General features: G+C 45.7%; 1 protein-coding gene across 4 annotated transcripts in view; it reads right to left on the bottom strand.

Annotated features, from left to right (window-relative positions):
• Positions 1–527: 527 nt before the first annotated feature.
• Positions 528–21,662, bottom strand: part of TPR5 (Tetratricopeptide repeat (TPR)-like superfamily protein) — a 58,131-nt gene continuing 36,996 nt past the window's right edge. For 2 of the 4 annotated variants that reach the window (XM_086778519.1, XM_086778521.1), the window contains exons 9-13: positions 8,504–8,677; positions 8,303–8,397; positions 1,946–2,043; positions 1,667–1,783; positions 528–852 (exon numbers count right to left, since the gene is read on the bottom strand). In XM_086778519.1, coding sequence (XP_086634645.1) covers positions 1,686–1,783; positions 1,946–2,043; positions 8,303–8,397; positions 8,504–8,677 — 465 coding nt within the window. In that variant the 3' untranslated portion in view covers positions 528–852; positions 1,667–1,685. Of the gene's footprint in view, positions 853–1,215; positions 1,784–1,945; positions 2,044–8,302; positions 8,398–8,503; positions 8,678–21,662 lie in introns of those variants that run through there. The other 2 variants (XM_086778518.1, XM_086778520.1) reach the window with 1 other exon arrangement.

The raw sequence follows: 21,662 nt of genomic DNA, 5'->3' as shown, positions 1-21,662 counted from the left end.
GTCGAAGAGTCGGACTTGTAGGCTGTGTGTTTGTGCGTTGAAGTCACCCAAGAGGAGGATGTTCCCGAGTTCGAAAAATTCGTTGATGTCAACGAGCAAAGTAAAGTATAGGAACTGTCCACTGCCGTGGAGCTTAGTACGTAGGCTGATGTCTTGGAGGGGAATATTATAATGTGATGTGGACCAATCGAGTTCTCGGAAGATACAATCTTAGAGAAACATCAGCCACATTAAATTTTTGCCACCTCCGTACATTTGTCTACCTTAATGCTCCCAAACCAACCCCACCCCCCCGCCCCCCCCCCAAAAAAAAAAAAGAACAAAAAGAGAGAACTCATACACATCAACACACCAAGCATCTTCCCACAAGCATCAAGAAATCATTGATCCTGGAGATGTTATTGCTCTCTCTCTCTCTCTCTCTCTCTCTCTCTCTCTCTCTCTCTATCTATATATATATATATATATATATATATATATAATATCATTTAAGACCGCCACTCCGTTCTTTTGCTGGAAACTCAGAGTGGGCCACTAGAAAACTACGAATTAGAAGAAGGCTACTGCTTTGTCAACTTCTGCTTGTCCATGGGAAGCAAGGTCAAAACCACAAAATACAATCAGAAGCAAGATACTTTCATTGGGAGGATATACTGGGGTGAGGAGTCCACATTAAGCACAGAATGGCTCTTGGACCTTCTCCCTACGTTATGAAATTGCAAATTCTATGCTTTTATTTAAGGATGATTTGCACAATGGCTGCAAAGTACTGCACACACATCAATCCCATGTATCGGATGATTTGCAGAAACCAAGGAAAGAGGCCGCAAGACAGTCCAAGTTTGAGTAGCACTGCACAGCAATCCCAAGAATCAGGAGACTTGTAGACAAGCACAACCCCATGTACAGACACACATGCCACTTTGGGCTAGATGCGCAATCACCCTAATTCACACTCCCACCATTTCAGATTTGAGAAAGCACATGGGAAGCACACACACAAGACCACATTATGCACCCTTCAGGAGATGGATACTTGGTCTCTAGAACAGTAAATCTCTCTCTCTCTCTCTCTCTCTCTCTCTCTCTCTCTCTCTCTTACAAAGGGCCACAGATGCCGTATTACAACCCTAACCACCATCTCAACCCCATACTCCATCAAACACCAGCAATATTCCGTTAAACCTTGAAGGCACGCTTGAGAAAACTGTGATGCTCCAAGGCCTGTGTTATTAATAAAAGCCATACTGAGTGTTATTTTACTAGTGAGATTTCAAATGAACCTGTGATGCTTGAAGGCAACTGATATTATTAAAAGCTATGCTGAGTGCTATTTTACTAGTGAGATCTACGGGTGAATCTTGTGTCACCATCCAAAAAGCTGAATGTCATCTTGGCAACATCTACCCTTAACCAGATCCTTGTTCAGGTAGAAGTCTTGATCATGTAAAGATCGCTGTATGGCCCAAAACAGAAGCATACATTTGCAATATGCTGAAAACCCACAATATGGCAGTAATACCTCATCAAACATCTTACTTGTTTGGAATGCATGTATCTTCTAATACAACCCCGTAACTTACTTGGAAAAGCATAAAACCCAAAGGCAGACCAAGCCCATACAACCAGTTATTGTCGGAAATTTTTCAAAACTCTTGAGGCTAACCTTCCCATTTCCAAGATATTCATAGCTGATACTTTGATTTAAGTCCACTCAAAATCTCAACCTTGTCACTCTCAAGCTGACCTCCAGCAAACACACTTTCCCACAATTTCTGAAGCTCTGGATATAGAAGAGAGAAATTTTTAGAACACAATGTGAACTTGTAAGTTAATACTGCACTCTATAATGAAAATCGAACAAATATTTGTAACACAGTAGAGCATAGACTAACAAACAGAACATGGAATGATTCAGGGTAGCAAAGTATAGTTTTTGTTCTACCAGCTTTCTCCTTCCTTGTCAAACACATGACTGTCATGCTGAAGCGCCTGGCCTTTGTTAGGTTTTCCAAAATCTCAATCGCATGACCTGCATTGTCTCTACACGACATACAAAACAGGAAAGAAAGAAAGAGCAGTGAGATCACCAGATATTCTTGGCTGATGCGAGAGCTTCAGGCTCTTTTTTTAAAATGTATATTTTCTTTTAGTTTTATATTCAGTACCATGATGATGTATTCCATGGACATGATGTACCATTTTGGTCTGATAGGTCATCATGTCCATGGAATACATCATGTCCATGATGTATTCCATGGACATGATGTAACATTTTGGTATCATAGGTCATTTTGGCCTTTTGAAGACGTTAATACAACTCTCTCTCTCTCTCTCTCTCTCTCATAGACCCAAATGAGAGCGTCCCGTGGATGGTAAAACTGCAGTCAAGAAAAACTACCCAAGCCTCCACAATGTCAGGAGAGACTTCTTTAGAAAGCTACAAAGAAGACATGGAAGGTGAGATCAATAATGAAGATACCACCACACAAAACGCTTCCGCAATTGAGTGAAGACTTTGTGAAAGCAATTTTGGAACAAAACAGATTGCTCAGATGACAAATTGAGGCTAAAGAAGAATAAGCAAAAAAAGCTAGAGAGGAGGCTGAAAAAGCCAAGGAAGTAGTCAAAGAAGATGAAAAGCCAAAAGAACTTTCAAAAACAAAAAGAAGCAGCAAAAAGGGTTGAAGAATGAAGGGCCAAAGACGCCCAACGTGATGATGAATGAAGGGCTGAGGACGCCAAATACAGGGCTGATGAAGACCGACGACGGGCAGACCAAAAAGCCCAAGAACACCAACAAAGACTTGAAGGAGACGCTATGCAACTCCAGCACCAACAATTGATAGCATCTATGCAGGCAAACATGCTGCCGATTCTCTCTACAATGGCACCACAAGGTCTGAGTTCCTCCATCGCCCCAATCACTACCGTCATACGAGCTCGACCAAATTTTAGTAAGTATGATGGTAATTGTGATCATGCCGCAGTTATGCAATTTATTCATCAATTTGTGGCATATTCTCCTTTGGCTAAGCTTTCAAATACTCAAGACAAAGTCCACCTAACAGAAATAAAGACAAAGTCCACCTAGCAGCACCTCACCTCTCTAGTGAAGCAATTACCTAGTGGCAACAGACCTGACCCCAAGGGCTCCTTAGTATATATGGGACACCTTCGTGTGCGACCTCAAAAATCAGCATGACCAACCTTGAAGATGAGTGCTACAAACTCTCCCAAAATGGGTCTCCAGTATTGACATACTCTAACAGAGTTATCACATCAGCGCAACAATTGGGGATATCCGAGGAGGATAAATTGAAACAGTTCATTAGGGGGTTGGATACGAACATTAGGTTCACTCTGCGTAATTTTGAGCCACAGTCATATGATAGGGCTCTTACGCTTGCTCAAATTCAAGAAATGATGCTCAACAGAGATATAAGCCCAAGCAAATCCATGCTAGCTCCAAACCCCAGCAACAATCATCCACCACCCCGCAGTCATCATCCCAGTCGAGGAAAGGAACTCAGAATAGCAAATATACAAAGAAAGATTCTCTGATTACCTCAGGAGGCAAGAAAGATAGGGAATTCAAGCCTAAGAAGACACCTGAGGAAAAGACCGAGGGCATTACTGGTGGATATCTCTAACAAGCAAAACACGGTACAAGGGGGGGGAACCAATGTTTCTTCTGCCACACCATGGAACATGGTAAGAAATATTGTACCAAGTGGCAAACTGCACAAGCCCCCAAGACCTTCACCTCCCCAGTAGCCACCGGCCCACCACTACAACTTCATCCACACCTCCCACATCAGCCACTAATGCTGTCCAACTCTTACCTGCCTTAAACTCAGTACCAACCATGGTATTTCACAATAGAGGTTGAGGAGAAAAAGAAAGCCCTCATTCGTACTTATGGCACAGCAAAGGGACAACGGTTCAGTGTCCTCTTCGATATGGGTAGCTCTAAGGATGCCATTTCTCCCAGTTGGCTAAAAAGATGAGTTGTCCACTTGTAGCTCATCATCTGGACATATAGCAAGGTTCACACCTAATCTTCGCACTCACATTTCCCATAAGGCTCAACAGTTTGAATTCAAGGTTCAAAAGGCCACATTTCAGCGGGACTTCATTGTCTCAACCATCTTGGAGTGTGATATGATTCTCGGCATTCAGTGGTTTAGAGAGTATGCACCGATTCCTGATTGGAGGCAAGACACTTTCAAAATTGTTGATGGTGTTCTTGAGCCTATCTTGATTTGCGGAGATAGGAGCATTCCTCACCTCCCATTTCCAGAAGAGCCATCAGAAAAGGAGTCGTCAGTGGTCATTAGTCTATTGTTCAACCAGCAATCCCTTTCACAAGAATTGTCAAGAGATCTGCTCTTTTGTAGGTCTTTGTCAAGCATACAGTTCCCACATGGACAAATTTTCAGACCTTCCAACATCTCTTAAGACTTGCTCCAAGGCATGAAGACACGTCCACAGAAAGTGTCCATTATGGACAAAGCACTCCAGGCATTCCACGCAATGAAGAGTGTTGCCTCCAAGTCTCCAGTTCTCAAGTTAGCTTCTTGGGACAATCCTTTTGAGGTGATTACTGCTGCCAATAATTTAGCCATAGGAGCTGTCCTCTAGCACGAACGGTGTCCAATGGCTTATTATAGCCACAAATTGAATAATGCAAAGAAAAATTATTCAGTATATAACAAAGAGTTATTGGGAGTGATAATGGCTCTTAAACATTGGAAACCTTTCCTTTACGGGAGGGAGTTCACAGTTAAGACAAATCATCAGGCACTCAAATGGCTACAAACCATGCCTAGTGCCCAATGGAGTGACAGACAAGCCAGGTGGAGTCGGATCTTCCAACAGTTCGGAGGTATGAGTGAATACATCCCTAGCAAGAATAACCGTTACCGATGCTCTAAGTCGTGAAGGCACAATACGAGGAGTCTTTGAAATTCACGACTCAATATAGATTGGCCCTTCAGTAAGAACTGGGTCACTATACCATCCAAGATGGTTGGTTGTTTTACAAGAACCGGCTATGCATACTAAGGGAAAAGCGACAAACACTTCTTTACAATGCTCCTGACTTTCTTCTCAAAGGTCATCATGGTATCAACAGTACATTGGAGAAGTTAGAGCGTTCATTTTATCGGCCAAAAATGAGAAGGGATGTCTATCAACATGTCCAATCATGTCAGATTTGTCAAAAGGTGAAGGTTCCTCATACAAACTCATACAAAGTAGACAGGGTTGCTACAAGAACACTATTTGCATTATGTCAAGGCCTTGAGAGCTACAGAGGAGTTCTATTCTAATTGGAAGGATCTAATGAAGAAGCCAAGCGATACTCACTCATCTAGTATTGGTCGAACTCCTTATGAGGCAACATTTGGCCGTCGTTTCTCGTCACTTCTTACGAGGATGGTGTCACGTTTCTTACCACACACACTTTCAAAAATCATTGAGTCAGTAAAGGAGCACCTTGCCAAAGCTTAGGAAGCATACGCTAGGCAAGCCAAAAAAATCTAGAAGAAATGTCAACTACAAAGAAGGGGGATTGGGTGTGTCTCCGGATCATGAAGCAGAGATTGAAGCAAGTGAGCAAGCATTGTCCCAAGCTCTCGTTTCGAAGCTTTGGCCCTTTTCCGATCATCCAAAAGCTTAGTGATGCCTCCATGAAGCTAAAGCTACAAGACAGTTTGGTTGAAGCCCTATGTTAAACCAATGTTACAGGTGATCTCAAATGAGCAACAGCATGAGATGGTTGACGAAGTTGAAGTCATCGAGCCCGAGCAAATTCTCCTCCATAGATGGAAGCATGATTCACGTGGCAAACAAAGACAGTTCTACGCAAAGTTCAAGGATCGGGCCACTTATGAAGCCGTACGGCTGGATGAAGAATTCTTCCGAGAGTACCCACAGATATTGTCGGACTACTTAGAAACCATGAACCTGCCGCCAAGCTAAGCAGGAGGGAATATCATATGCACCCTGCACTCTGGTGCTATGTGACACATTGGCTCAACATTTCATGTAACATTATACAACATTAATACCCATTTTAGGATTATTTGTCGTATGCCATGGCTCCATTGTGAGCCCCAATTTGGGACATGTCAGGCACAAACTACGTAAGTCATATTCCGAGCCTTAGGTGTTCGGGTCATTCCCTTAACCCACTTGGAGAACAGAAGCCTGAGGATAGTGCATGTAGGGGTCAATCCTGTAGTTGTGCATGTAGATGCATGAAAAAGCATATAAAAGCATCATGTAGGGGCATGTGCACATAGGCCAGCCTATAAGGCACCCCATGATGGGGGTTGCCTTGTGTACCACCCCTAGGCATTCTGTCGGCAGCCTGTTAGGGTTCAGATCCTAGCATGGCAGCCCATATGCCAATCAGCCAGCCTATTTGCAGTCGGGCAGCAGCCCCATACCCACACATGTAAAGCATAGCATTTAATGCTACATTTTCCATCAGTTCTGGACATAAATTACAGACAGACAGCAGCATGTTTGCACCAACCAGCAGCAAAATCTCATATATAAGTAGCCCATAGATCATTGCATAAATCACATTCGTTCACAAAGTAATACAAGAAAATACTTTGTTGGGGGGGGTGGGGGGGCTTCAATGGATAATTGGGACCCAATCTAGTGTCGACTCTCATCTTCTCTCTCATAGGCCCATTGGGTAACCGGTCTTTAGTAGACGCTTAATATATCTTTCTTTCTTTCCACTCACAGGTTTAAAGAAGGCTTTGTTGTGCGTTACGACAATCAACCTATTGAATGCTACAACCTCAGAGTGGAGGCAGGGAGAGTTGAGCGTGTCTTCAAGCCAAGAGCTCATACGGCAATCCAAGGAGGAGAGGATCTACCAATTATGCCACACAGAGGTTGAGAAAGAGGAACAATACATATGTCGTTGCCTAGTATGCTATGTGATCCGCAAGCGGTTTCCCTGTTCCATGAGGGATTTGGCCGGCTTTCCAAGATCATTGACTTCCCGGACCAACACTGCCTAGGGCTCTTCCTACTCGAGCTCCACAGGCACAAGGACACTTTCTTGAGAGAGCTTCGGCCCCAGCCACCCCAACTCCTCCCTCACCAGCTTCTTCAGGACCCACAAGGGAGGAGGACACCCATACAGTGAATCTCATGGACCCAACTTCGGCTGCTTCAAATCCAACGTTGACCTCACTTGAGAGGAGTTACCTCACACTGGGCCTCCACATTCCAGCGTGCTCGATGTCCCCCATACCTTGGCCACAATCCCCTCATCACGTCCAGATCCAAGATATGCTTCATCACCATTGAGCTACCTTTCCACATGGTGTAGCTGAGGGAGAACTCTCGGCCATACTCGTTAGCCCCATGCTTGATATTTATTGGAAAATGGTATACGGTGACATACCATCTATTTGGGGCTGATGCTCCTCTCATGTTTCATGTTCCTTGTATTCCATGATGAGATTTCCATGGACAGTTTTGTTCACTCCAGTAAGAGAGTTTTAAATTGCCATGGACATTATTGTATCACTTCGGTCTCATAGGCTCATTGGCTCTTGAGTAGACACTCAATATATCTTTCTTTCTTTCTTTCTTTCTCTCTCTCTCTCACACATAAATGCTGGCTCTTTTACATGCTTTCATGCCAATGTGCATGACAGATGCACTCTTCATGTATTACCTTGTTGTCAAAGACCCTGTGGTCTTTCCCAAACCTCCATTACAGATTTTTTTGTTGGGTGCAGGCTGTCACCCAGATCCTTCGGCCCAAAGAGAGCTAGATCTATTATGAGGGCCAGACGTCTCAAACCCCAAGCATCCCATCTTTCTACCCATCAACTGCAAATCCGGGACATTCTTCGACGACGCGGAGAGCTCCAATCGCAGGTGAGAGATATCACCCATGATGGACATCCTCGATTGGCCCATGCTTGACATATACGGTTGATGGACTGTTTTTATTCAGCTCTCCCATATCCCATCACTTATTGTACCCTATACCTAGCATAGTAGGATCTAGAGTTTTCATCTTGTATAATCTCAGAGTCTAAGATCTTAGCTTTCAGTTGTCAGTTTTCAGGTTACTGTTGCTTTTTCTTATTTCATCAATGACGAGACTTCATGGACACTGTACACATCATTTTGGTCTCATAGACCCTTTGGGTCTTTTGAAGACGTTAATATAACTCTCTCTCTCTCTCTCCATAACCAACGTCTGGAAGAGAAAAATAATCTTACTACAGGGATTGATGTGCTCAGGTAGAAGACTTACGGGAAAAGGTGTTCTAGACCGCGTATAATTTCTGCTAGAAGCTTGGGGCTAAGGTTATCCTTAAAAAGGTTTGGCAGGCTAGATGGCTTCATAACCTATTGACAGAAACCAACAGTTAGCATGAGGCAATAATTTCATTCAAAACAAAAAAACAAAAACACCAAATATATCTCCGTTTTCTCAAGAAGACACTGATGAAACCTTCAAGAGCTCAGCTTGCTGAGACCGATTCGAGGAGAAGCTTTTCCAAGCAGCTTCGAACTCGTAAAATGTCTTTGGAGCTGCAATTACAGTGTGTGCAGCAACCCTTGCTGCAGCAGCGCAGGCCGCTGCAGCCTGTACAGAGGCCAGAGCTGTTTTATTTTTCTCCACAGACTGCACTACAAACCAAAGTACCACAACATGAGCTTTTAGACTGTAAATTTACACTCAAAAGTCAGCCTGAGACACTCATAAACATATGGTTTCCCTAAAACTCTCCTTTTTATTGCCTATTCGGAAAGGGATTTGGTCCTCTTCATTGAGTCATAGAGTTTAAGAACCAAAGCTGTGTGGCACTCTTTTTACATGAGATCTAGAGACACATAGACTGACTCCTAAAGGGACAAAGAAGGCAAGACAATCAATACCAATCTAGACACTCCTAAAATGTTTCTTCCAAAGCATTGGACTTTTTTCTATGCACGACAAAGAATTCTTTGAGCAAGAACTCCACTTCGTTTATGAAATATATAATGCTGCAATTGCTCACTATTTCTAGAAGCCAACCAAAATGAGTAATCACATTCTCATAAAACAGCTTGGCAATAGATCTCGTGTCGTCTTGCTGTGTAGCTTTAGCCTCAGCCCACTTGGTGAAGTAATCAATGGCAACTATGATGAAGCGTGCTTGGGTTCCCTTAGTGGCTAGACTAATGGGACCCAAAAAGTCTAAGCCTCATTTTTCAAATGGTTGTTTCGACATTACAGGGATTAGAGGCATATGAACCTTCTCTTGACTATGGCAAACCTTTGGCATTCATAGCAACGCTTGACAAATTCAGTTGCATCTCCAAAAAGTGTAGGCCACCATAGTCTGGCCTACATAACCTTGCAGTTTGTCGTGCCCCCTCTGGAGTGTCCTCCGCTTATGCCAAAATGGACTTACTCAAAAAAGACGACAAAATCATCTTCATGAACGCATTTTCTCTTGATGCTATCTTTACCCTTCTTGTAAAGCATTCCCACTATCGATTGATAGGGGGGCACCTTCTTGTGAGATGTCTAGCTTTGTCCTTCTTGATGGGACAAGTCAATTGGAAATCCCTTGGTCAAGAAGTGAGCAATGTCTTCACTCCATTCTGGTACATGGTCAATGTGGAACAATGGAGCATTGATGTGGAACAATGGAGCATTGAGAAGATTTCCATTCTTAGAGGGGGTTCTTTGTTTGGAATCTTGATGAGGTGTCTAGCTTTGTTCTTCTTGATGGGACAAGTCAATTGGGAATCCATTGATCAAGAAGTGAGTGATGTCTTCACTCCATTCCACTACATGGTCAATGTGGAACAATGGAGCATTGAGAAGATCTTCCATTCTTAGAGGGGGTTCTCCATTTGGAATTCTGGAAAGGTGAATGGCATGGACATGCACGGATCCGTTTCACACGATGACGGTGAAATCAAATTCCAATAGAATGAACAACCATCTGGCGATGCGCCATGAAGTGCAAGGCTTATTTACCAAATAAAACAGTGCTTGAAGGTCAACAAAGAAAATAAACTTGGTAGCCACGAGATAATGTTTAGACATCTTTACCAAGTCTAACCCCTCTCTCTCAGTGGTGGTGTAATTGTGTTCAGCATCATTCAGTTGACGGCTAGCAGAGATCAAAAGGGGAGTACATGTTTTGCTCCCTGGCTATGCTAACATACATCCAGCTCGGTGTGCTTGCTAATGTCTTCTTCAGCTTTTTGTATGCCCATTGGTATTCATATGTCTATTCGAAGACAATCATCACCCTATACAAGCGTCTACATATACAGCATACAAGAAGATAAATCTTCTATAATACCCTGTGTGCTCCATGAATCTTGACACCCCCTTGTGGTTGATGGGTGGTGGTAACTCCAAGATCATGTGCATCTTGTTCTTGTATGTGAAGAAGCCGTTCTTAGAGACAATGTGTCCAAGGATGACACCGTACTTAACCTAGAATTGGCATTTAAGTGGGCTCAATGAGATGTCATAGAGTCTATATCTCTCAAAACGCCTAAGATGAGAAAGATGCTCCTTCCACTTTGAGTGCATGCAAAGGTCATCAATGAATATCTCCACAATCTTCCAAAGGAGATCCTATGCAAATCAAGCATTGGAAGGTGGCACGGATAGTAGTCAAGCCAAATGGCATTATGTGATAAACGTAGGTTCCCCACTCTGTATAGCAAATGATATCTTGTCCATTGGTACGATCCCCAATTGGTTGTAGCATGAGAAGGCATCCAAGAGGCTATAAGCCTCTATTAGCATTCATGGTGCCAGGATGGAGCATGTGCAAAGAGAGATTAGGGTTTGCTGAAAGGATATGGATGGAGGATAGCCATGGTGAGTGTGTGTGTGAGAGAGAGAGAGAAGAAGAAGATATACAAACGTCTCACAAAAGACCCAACAGGTCTATCACGTGCGCCCCGCACTTGGATGCCACGTGGACATATATGTACAGCAGGTGCAAGACCTAGAATATAAACTAATCCCATGTGAGCCCCAGTCCGGGACAAGTCAATCAGGGTTCCACTCTAAGCGTCTCAAGTCAGGTGTACAAGTCCCCTTACGGGTAGCTCTTTTCATGCCTCGCTTTTTTGGCTGCCTTGCACATGATGTCGAGGCTGTTGCCTGGGCCTGTGTTGGTTGCTGGGCAGCCCATATGCCTTGGCCGCCTCACTGGGCTGGCCTCTAAGGCAGGCCGGTTGGCTGTTCAAGCCCCAATGGGCTGGCCGATAGGACCACAACCATCCCTTGGCTGGTAGCCATTGGCCATAGGTCTCTTGGGGTGGCCTAAGGCCTATCCCTTGCCCATTCAAGGGATACAACACCCCTTCCTTGGATAGCCCAAAGGGCTGGCCCCTTCTTCCACATGCAACCTAAATGCTTCGTATACAAATGCTTGGTGTCTGACTGCAAACCAAACACTCAGAACACCTGACATCATTCCAAAGGGAGACTCACAGTACGGACTAGCATTGCTTCATGTGCAGGACAGGGCACACCTGACCAAGACCATGTACGGGTAATTCAAGTCCTGGGATATTTTCCTACAGGCCGACCCCTCTATGAGCTCTCCTAGCACTCTTTTCACATGATGAAACCCTTGCCCAGACACTAGACACGTGGAAGAAGGCATGGGGACAGGGACCATTAAGTTTGCTCATGAAAAAAGTATTAGTCTTGGTCAAAAGCAAAGAAAAACAAAAAGTCAAACTAGGTTGACCGTGAGCCAAGAGCACCACTGGCAAGAAGAGACTGAGCCGAACCAAAAAGCTAAAAGCCATTTTTCCAAAAAGCAGCTCTAGGGCAAGGCCCTAAAGCTAGAAAAAGCAAAGCACAAGAACTTTGGAAAAGATGGTCAAATATGAGTAATATTTTATTCATAGTTGTTTCTCGTACCAGTACAAACCCATTCGTACCATACGGTTCGTACAATACCGTACCATACGATATCGTACGGTAACCCCCCCCCCTCCCCCCTCTTCTTGAGAAAAAAACTTCCAAATGCTTTTAAAAAAATATAGAAATCCTGCTTAACGAAGATCCCAAATGCCCGCAATAGTTCGCAACTTTCGTGTCCACTCGGTATTCCATACAAGGTTGCTAAGAGACCTAAAAAATCTGGCAAGGTAGACTGGTAGTGTACACTTGATTGGTAGGATATGAAAGAATCTTGCTACATCACTTGGAGATCCCTGGTATAGGTAGGCTAGACAGTCAGATCCTCAAGTTATGTACGAGAGAGAAGATTTGGACATGGCCATTTTGATCTAGAGAGGAGTTCCTAAACCTATCACCCTAGATGCACTGCTCGTATTTGTGCAAGGACGGTCCCTTAGTCATAAACGCTACACTGGGAGACCTTTGGTATTGCGTTACCCATACAGGTTCTTTTTTGGAGACAATGGGGTGATTCAACTGGGAGAGGCACATCTCCATGTTCTGGTTCCTCAAACATTGTAGACTCCTCCCCCACCCCCCCCCCCCCCAACCTTCCCTCACATTCAAGCTTGAAGCTCCATATTTTATAAGTGTAAAAAAAAAAACCATATTTTATCGTACGGTATCCGAAAATTTTATATCGTACCAAAAATTCCCATACAGTATCGCATTTTCGTACCGTGACAACTATGATTTTATTAATAAAAAAAAGGGGGAAAGCAAAGTGAGAAAGGTAACAGCAAAAGCATGGTTAAGCTTCTCGCAAATAGCAAGGCCCTCCTCAAGTATAAAACAAGGGTGAACCTCTCTAGAGTATCATGAACAAGATATTGGTGGAAAAGTGAAGATCTTCATCGTCAACATCACCATCGTCAACAAGGGAGCGAATATTATCAAAAGTGTGGAGATCTTCAACATCATCATCGCCTCTCTCCACTTGTCTACGCTAGTGCGCTACTAGTCGTTTTTGCTGTCTGAATTATCTACGCATTGTTGTTTGGCTGTACGCTTGCACTTGCCCGCTTGTTGTACCGCCTACAGCCAGTCTTTACAACTAGCACTGCCAACAGCCAGTGCTGCTGTTGCGCCACTTGAAGCCACCTGTTGCGACGCCTGAAGCCATCTGTCCGCCAGCTGCACTACCTGCGCCAACCAACCAGCCTCCTAAACCTTTTGGCTATGCTATCTACCAGCGTTGCTTGATCGCTTGTCCTCTGGCCGTACTACACTGCTTGCCAATGCAGCCATACAGCAGTGCCATCATCTCAGCGAGACTTAGCATCGCCTACCTACTGAATCACCTGAGCCGACAGCACCTACTGTCATCGCCAACTTGCGCCTCTTGGCCGACATTCGCAAAGTAGCATCGTCCATTACTGGCTGACGCCCTGCGCAAGAGCGGGTGGGAAAAGGGGAGACAAGGATGGAGAAGCGAAGAGAGAGAAAGATGCAACAAAGAGAGAGAAAGGCACAACGACGAGAGAGAAAGGAGGTGCAGCTGGGGCAAACGAAGAGAGAGAGAGAGAGAGAGAGAGAGAGAGAGAGATGAGGAGATATATTAACGTCTTGCAAAAGACCCAACAGGTCTATGAGACAAAAGGTGTACAATGTGTCCATGGAATCCCATCATGGAAAAAAAAGACAACATAACAAAAAAAAATTAACACTAATCCTTAGCTAAATGTAGTTATGTATGGATCATCATCGTCATCCTCATCATGGAGCCTACACATCCATGACGATAGTAGCACACACTAAAGTGACACGCTTTGGCCCTACTTGAGCGACAGTGCTTCCAGGCCCATTTCCACGAGCCCATGACGAAGGGCTGGCTCTTCGACACCCTCGTCACACCAGCCTTGATGTATGGAGCACCTTTCTAGGGACCACATCTATCAAAGAAAGATTGGCAGCGTGTGGAGAGGCCCCAAGTCTTGATGTTCTCTCGCATGACTTGCAGCAAACCATCGGTCCCACATGCGATCAATCAAGCAGAGTTCGTTGCAGCCCCGATGGTGGTGGAGGCGCTTTTTCAGACAGTCGTCTAGCTTTACTGCATCAGCACGATGAGCCCCTAGAGATACCCAAGGCTTGCGCTAAAGTCCTCACAACAACTCACACTTGAGGGCGACACGTAAGCATGGTTTGCTTGAGTTTCCACCTAGTTCCTAGAACACGGGCTCCAGATGGACCATCTCCCACCTCTTCAGTACATCCTGAACTTACCTTTTCTCCAACTCTCCCACAAGGACGTCAACCAGAATATCCGGATCGACCTCCTTAGCCTCCACATACACAACACATGGATTGCACACTCCCACTGAAGATGCACTTCTACAGAGATCATTTCCTCATGCTCACAGAGGATGGCTTCGTCCAGCAGCCACGCTACCTGGGTATTCACATGTCACATGCCATGCAGATCACGATTGGCCAACTACGAATATCCTCCCACAACCCACAAGTGGAGACTAGGCAGGCAGAGCACATATTCAGAGATGGAGAGTGTAGCATTGAATAGGTTGATCGTCGTAACACATTCTTTATACCCATGAGTCTGTGCAATTCCAGTTTGAGAGAGAAGAGAGGAGATAGAAGTCGACATAGTATTGGGTCCCAATTTACTGACTAACAACCTCCCCCCCCCGGGGGGCGCCACACGCATGCCCAGTATTTGCTTATATTTGGAGAACTTTTACAATGAACATGAATGATGATTGAGGACTGCCAAACGCAAGGACGAAGTAGACCGAACACAGGCTGATCCAGATGTTGTCCGAGCTCCTTTGAATTGCTCTTCAATGACCACTATGCAATCCCAAAACTGAGCACATATGTTGGCTGAATGCTGAAGATGCTCTTCGTGGAAGCCTTGGGAATGCTGCTGAAAGTATGCGCAAAGGAGCCAGTGGCGCTGGTGACCTGGATGCTGGTCGACTGAGGGCTAGTTGCCTCTTTTGTTGGCCGACTGAGATAGGGGGCACCTGTGAGCTGCCAACTGGCTCCCTATGCCCTCTATGGCCAGGGCATTGCCCTTATGGGCTGGCCTTAGGCTGGCCCATAGACCTATCAATGCACTTATATGCAACTACTGCAAGACCTGTGCTGGGGATCTGACTTCTACATGCCCTAACTGATAAATTCTCCAAGTGGGTAAGAGGACTGACACATGCAGACTCTCTATGGCTGTGGAGACTGACCTACGTAGCTCGTGCCTAACATGTCCCGGATTGAAGCTCACAATGGGCCATGGCCAACAACAAATATTCCTAAAAAGGTAAAATCCTACTGATGAACTTTGCACTGATGTAGAGCTAGTGTGTCACATAGCACTTCAGTGCAGGGTGCATGTCGCAGAGAGCTCATACACAGAACTCGGGAGGAGAGGATCTACAAATTATGCCACCTAGGGGTCGCGACAAAGGAGCACTATACCCATCACTGCCCAGTGTGCCATGAGATCCGTAGGAGGTACCATTGTCTCTTCTATGAGGGTTTGGGCCTTGGCCCATTATGGACCAGCGCTGCTTGGGACTCTTCCTACTAGTGCTTCGAAGATACAGAGATACACTCCTAAGAGAATGTTGGCCGCAGCCACCACCCCCCCTTCCTCGCTAGCCGAACATTACCAATTTCTTCCCGTCCCAGGGAGAGGACATCGGCATAGTGGACCCAACAGGTCCACCACAAGATACCTCAGCTCCGCCCCGTCCCCAAGGAGGCACTTTGGAACGGGCTTGCGCACTTCGACATACTCAGCATCCCTAGCCCACAGGACACCAACCACAGTGCCCCTGATAAGCCCATGTTCACACCTAGCACTACCAGTATGAGTTTTCCTACAAATCCCCCGTGTAGTGATAGAGTGAATATTTGCAAGGTGGCAAATCACTCTCCAAATGGGAGTATGCTCAAAGCTTTGCGGCGGAAAGCTTCAAACATCTCTGTAGGCAATGCCTTAAGTAAACGAATCTGCAATGTTTTCATGTGTAGGACAGTACACCAAACTAATCTCCCCTCTCTCTGACATAGTGATAAGGTATCTCTATGTGCTTGGTGTGAGCATGGAAGACTCAATTCTGTGCTACATCCATAGCACTTTTGACTGTCAATGAGAATGGGAGTGGGTGTCTATTGACTCCCACGAAGATCTGCCATAAATCTCCTCAACCATATACACTCAAGTGTGGTAGCGAAAGCTGCCCTATACTCAGCTTCACATGAGGATGTAGCCCCAGCAAGTTGCTTTTTGCTCAACCACGATATGCAAGAAGCCCAATCTGAATCATTGTGAGCATGGCGGTGAAAATCACCCCCTTGACATAGAACAAACCACGAAATTGGGTGCCCTCTAAGCACCTGAGTACCGGTTTACAGCTTGCCCATGCTTTGTCCTTGGGCTGTGCATAAATTTGCTGAAGTAAGACACTCCAAACTGTATGTCCGGCCTTGTGTCACACAAATATATAAGTACATAAGGCAGCCAACAATCTGGCTATAAAGAATGGCATCACAAGGCTCTTTTGCTAACATACTCAGCCCGGATTCTACCGGAGTAGAAATACGCTTACAATCCTGAAAACAGTAGATAGAAATAGAGGATGTAACTATTTGGCCCTCCTAGCTCTATTTCACATGATGAAATCCAAGCCTGGACACCAGACATGGGGACAGGGTCCATAAGATTTGATTGAGACATTCTTGGTCAAAAAGCAAGAAAAAGGAAAAAGACAAACAGGGTTGACCACGAGCCAAGGGCACCATTGGAAAGAGGAGACTAAGCCGGACCAAAAGGCTAAAAGCCGCTTTCTCAAAATGCAGCTCTAGGGCCAAAAAGCAAGGCCCTGAAGTTGTAAAAGCACAAATCAAGAACTTTAGCTATTATTAATAATATTTAATAAAAAGACAAAAGCATTACTTTTTGGCAAAAAGCAAGGCTTCCCCAAGTATAAAAGAAGCATGAGCCTCTCCTGAGCATAAGTTGAAGAAGAACCTCTTCATCGCATTGCAATCTTCGTTCAAGCATGGAGATTATCTTCTTCATCATCGATGAACCAAATCATGGAGTTTCTCATCGCTGATTTCAGAGCGCCTCCAACAATTGTAGTGCCACGTCACCATCTTTCCGTGCGACTGTACGGTTCCATACAGCTATACGGACCATACGGATAGAAATTTCCAAAAACCCTAAAAACTGCTTTTTGGAGGTTTTTATCGCCCAACAACCATTAAAACACGTTTATTATAAGTTTTCTTGCCAGAAAAAGCTTCTTTAGGGTTTTCATCATCAACAAGGCTATAGGAATTGTGGAGATTATTCATCGGATGAGCGAGTGGATTTAGAGCTTGGACATGGAACTTGGGAATAGAGCTTGGACATGGAAGCTTGAACTTGAGCATAGACATGAAGAACTTGGACATAGAGCTTGGGCATGAAGCTTGGACATGAACATGGAACACAAAGCTTAGACATGAAGCTTGGATTTTTGACTGGGATTTGGACTTGGACTTGGACTTGGATTTGGATTCATTGGACTTGGGATCCATTGGATTTGGTAGTAGCCCGGTGAGAGATACTTATGGGTCATCCCCATGGTGTGCTCGACAACAGAGATCTTGCGCGTCGACATCAACATCGACTTGGATATCCTACATCGGCATATTTGTTTGTTTTGTATTCATTGATTGTATTGATCCTGGCCAACGTGCCCGTGGATTGTCTTTCGCACTATGTTGTTTCCATGTTTATAATTTCTAGTTTACACACGAAACATATGTAGCACTTTTTGGTAGCAAAAACCCATTGGGTCTTTATTAGACATCGTTCCTAGGATTCCATGATGAGATATGCCATGGACATTATTGTATCACTTTGGTCTCATAGGCCCATTGGGTCTTTAGTAGACGCTTAATATATCTTTCTTCCTACTTGAGCTCCGTAGACACAAGGACACCTTCTTGAGAGAGCTTTGGCCTCAGCCACCCCGCCCCCTCCCTCGCCAGCCAACCATCACTAGTTTCTTCCGGACCCAGGAGGTGGAGGACACTATATCAGAGAGCTTCGGCCTCAGCCACCCCGCCCCTCCCTTGCCAGCCAACCATCACCAGTTTCTTCCGGACCTAGGAGGTGGAGGACACCGCTCCGGACCTACCTCGCCCGAGAGGAGTTACCTCGGACCAAGCCTCCACACTCCAGCGTGCCCGACGCCCCCGGTCCCCCGGCCGTCGCCCACGATCACCTCATCATCTCCACATCCAAGACATGCTCCCCCGCTATCGAGCTACCTTCCCACGTGACATAGCTGAGGGAGACATCTCGGCCATACTCATTAGCCCCATGCTTGATATTTTGGGAAGTGGTATACCATCTACTCAAAGTTGATGCTTCTCTCATGTTTCTATGTTCTTAGTATTCCATGATGAGTTTCCATGGACAGTTTTGTATCACCCCAATGAGAGAGCTACGTTTATGTTTTCTTTCTGTTTTATTTTCCATTCAATGATGAGATATGCCATAGACATTATTGTATCACTTTGGTCTCATAGGCCCATTGGGTCTTTAGTAGACGCTTAATCTCTCTCTCTCTCTCTCTCTCTCTCTCTCTCTCTCTCTCTCTCTTACGGGTGACTTCAATGCCCACACACACAACAGACAGTGTGAGGTATATGACTATGATGACATGGAGATCCTCCACCCTATGGATCCAGAGGAGATAGGGGCTAGTCGGGCATCAGAGGACACTGGACCAAACAGAGGACATTATGGGGACCACTTACTAGAGTTGGGAGCCAGGCATCGTCTCGTTATTTATAACGGGATGCTACAGTGGCCAAGATCAAGAGGGCTGACATGCTACCCACATGGGGGTCATACACGGACTGGAGGCACGGTGGTAGACTACATTATGGGGTCTTTGGAGGCATCACAGCTTGTCACCTCATTCTCCATCCCACCTCGTCCTATTGCGGCAAATCATACATACTTGGCATTTTCACTAGCCGGATCACCAGTATCACCAGCCTCCCACATACCGACGCCACACACTACCATCTACTTCACACATGACATGGCAGACATATACACTGCCAGAGTAGAGGATGGGCTCCTGCTCATGGATCCCCTAGCACCTATGGATACCATTACAGCCCAACTGGCATCACTCCTACAAACGGCTGTATTACAGAGCTTCCCACATCGCATCCACTCAGGAGAGCCTGCGAGATCTGGGACTATGCCCCAGCACAGATGGTATGATGATGAGTGCAGAGCCCTATACTCACGGCTCCGCATACAGAGAGCCTTCGGAGCCATCACAGAGCAAGAGTCGAGGAGAGAGATGAGGAGACTTACTTGCCACAAAAGGCGGGCCTTCGCAAAGATACAGGAGCTAGAGATCTTCCACTTCTTCGTGAGTAGAGATAGCCCTATCTCATGGTGGCACTTCAGAGAGCCCCGGACACCGACACCCATTGCAAACCCACAGACATGGCACACATAGGCAGAGGGCCTACACACGCCCCACAGAAACCACCTATACCTCAGCCACAGGAGCCTCGACCTACCACAACTAGCTTCTTTACCCACTCGATGGTAAAGGAAGCTATCCGCCGCCTACAGCATGGACGGGCCGCCGACCATATGGGCCTACAGAGTGAGCATCTCATATATGCAGTAGATTCTTTGGCTCCTTTTCTTGCACGCCTATTTAACAGGGCACTAGCAGAGGGTTTGCCTGCAGAGTGGACGATGCACACCATTGTGCCGATCCACAAAACAGGGGATATGCTCGATCCGAGCAACTACAGGACGGTTATGGTTGGCCACGTGTTGGCCAAACTCTATGGTGCAGTGTTGGAGCAAGAGCTTAGCTTATATGCTGAGCGAGCAAGTTTACGCTCATCAGGGCAGGCAGGCTTCAGGAGAGCTTTCTCTACCACTGACCATGTATTCACTTTGAGATGTATGATTGATCAAGCCAGAGTGAGGAAGAGAAAGCTCTATTGCTGCTTTGTGGATTTCCGCAAGGCGTTTGACACATTACCACAAGAGAGGCTCTTTCAGCGCCTGCAGTCTCTTGGCATACCAGCAGATATGACATGGGGCATCTATGCATTATATGAGCAGGTTTTTGGGCGAGTCAGATGCCCAGGAGGCATGTCTGAGACTATTGCTAGCACCATTGGTTTGAAGCAAGGATGCCCACTTTCCCCCACGCTATTTAGGTTATACATTGATGAGGTGGCTGACTTCATTACACGGGGAGGCGGAGATGGAGTTGATCAAGCAAGTACCTCAGTACATATTATGCTTTATGCTCATGATATTGTATTAGTGTCTGAGTCTCCAGGAGGTCTCCAACAGCATCTACATGCACTCGATGATTTCTGCACACAGAGGAGTCTTACTGTGAACCTTGGGAAAACCAAGGTTATGGTCTTTCATACATCGAGACAGGGCAGAAGTCAACTGACATTCACTCTCGCAGGACGCCAGGTGGAGATGGTGACATCATACGTGTACCTAGGAGTTACCTTCTTTGCAGCAGCCACGCGCTTCACCATGGGTTCAACAGCCAGAGCTAGATTGACACGGGGACATGCAGCATTGGCTATGCTAGAGAGACAGTGCCACCAGGCGCATTTTCAGGAGCCCCGGACGAAGGGGGTGGCTATTTGACACATTAGTCACACCGGCACTGATGTATGGAGCAGCGGTATGGGCGCCAGGCCTTGCTACCCATTGGTGGACACAGATAGAGAGACCACAGGCCCTCATGATGACACGCATGATACGCAGCAAACCGTCAGTACCTCATGACATTATCCGAGCAGAGTTTGTTGCACCTCCTATGATGGTAGAGGCCATATTCCATACTATATGCCTGCTAGACATATTTAGAGAGATGCCACAGGACAAATTATCATACAGAGCTTTTGAGGCATCTAGACAACTGGCTGAGGCAGGAGACAGAGGATCATGGTATGCATAGGTCACACATTGGTTCTCACAGCATGGCCTAGACATGGATCATCTACCACCATTCCAGTATGACAGGGATGCACCACATATCCGTCTCTCTCATAGTGAGAGGAACAGAGTATTGAGACAAGACCTATGGCAGCTCTATACACGAGAGACATGGATATCGCCTACACAACCTCTTCCACCGAAGATGCTATACTACAGAGATCACTTCATGAGTATCACTGATGATGGATTTATAGAGAGGCCTAGATACATGGAAGTCTTTTTACCACACGGCTCCCGAGTAGCTATCGGTCAACTTAGAGTCTCATCACATCGATTGGAGATCGAGACTGGCAGAGCAGCACGGATCCCCCGAGAGGAGAGGGTATGCAGATTGTGCAGAGAGGAGGTGGAGAGTGAGGAGCATTATGTATGCAGATGCAGAGCATATACAGCCATCAGAGAGACATATCCCATTTTATTCAGAGAGCCACATTCCCTACGCCAGATCTTTGAGGCAGTAGACCAGCGCATATTGGGGAGATTCATTCTAGACATACAGCATCACAGAGAGACATCATTACAGGCTCAGACAGCTCCAGAGGGGGGACGACAGACACAGATTACTACATTTTTTCTGAGATCCACCCCACTCCCAGCCCCTACACAGCAGGGAATTACTCTCCAGAGAGCAGAGACACTCAGAGC

This window comes from Cibotium barometz, chromosome 39, assembly GCF_041138505.1.
Source record: "Cibotium barometz isolate CiBa-2024 chromosome 39, ASM4113850v1, whole genome shotgun sequence".
Taxonomy (NCBI): Eukaryota; Viridiplantae; Streptophyta; class Polypodiopsida; order Cyatheales; family Cibotiaceae; genus Cibotium; species Cibotium barometz.
Note: the sequence above shows the minus strand (reverse complement) of the source record. Positions and strands in the feature narration are given on the sequence as shown.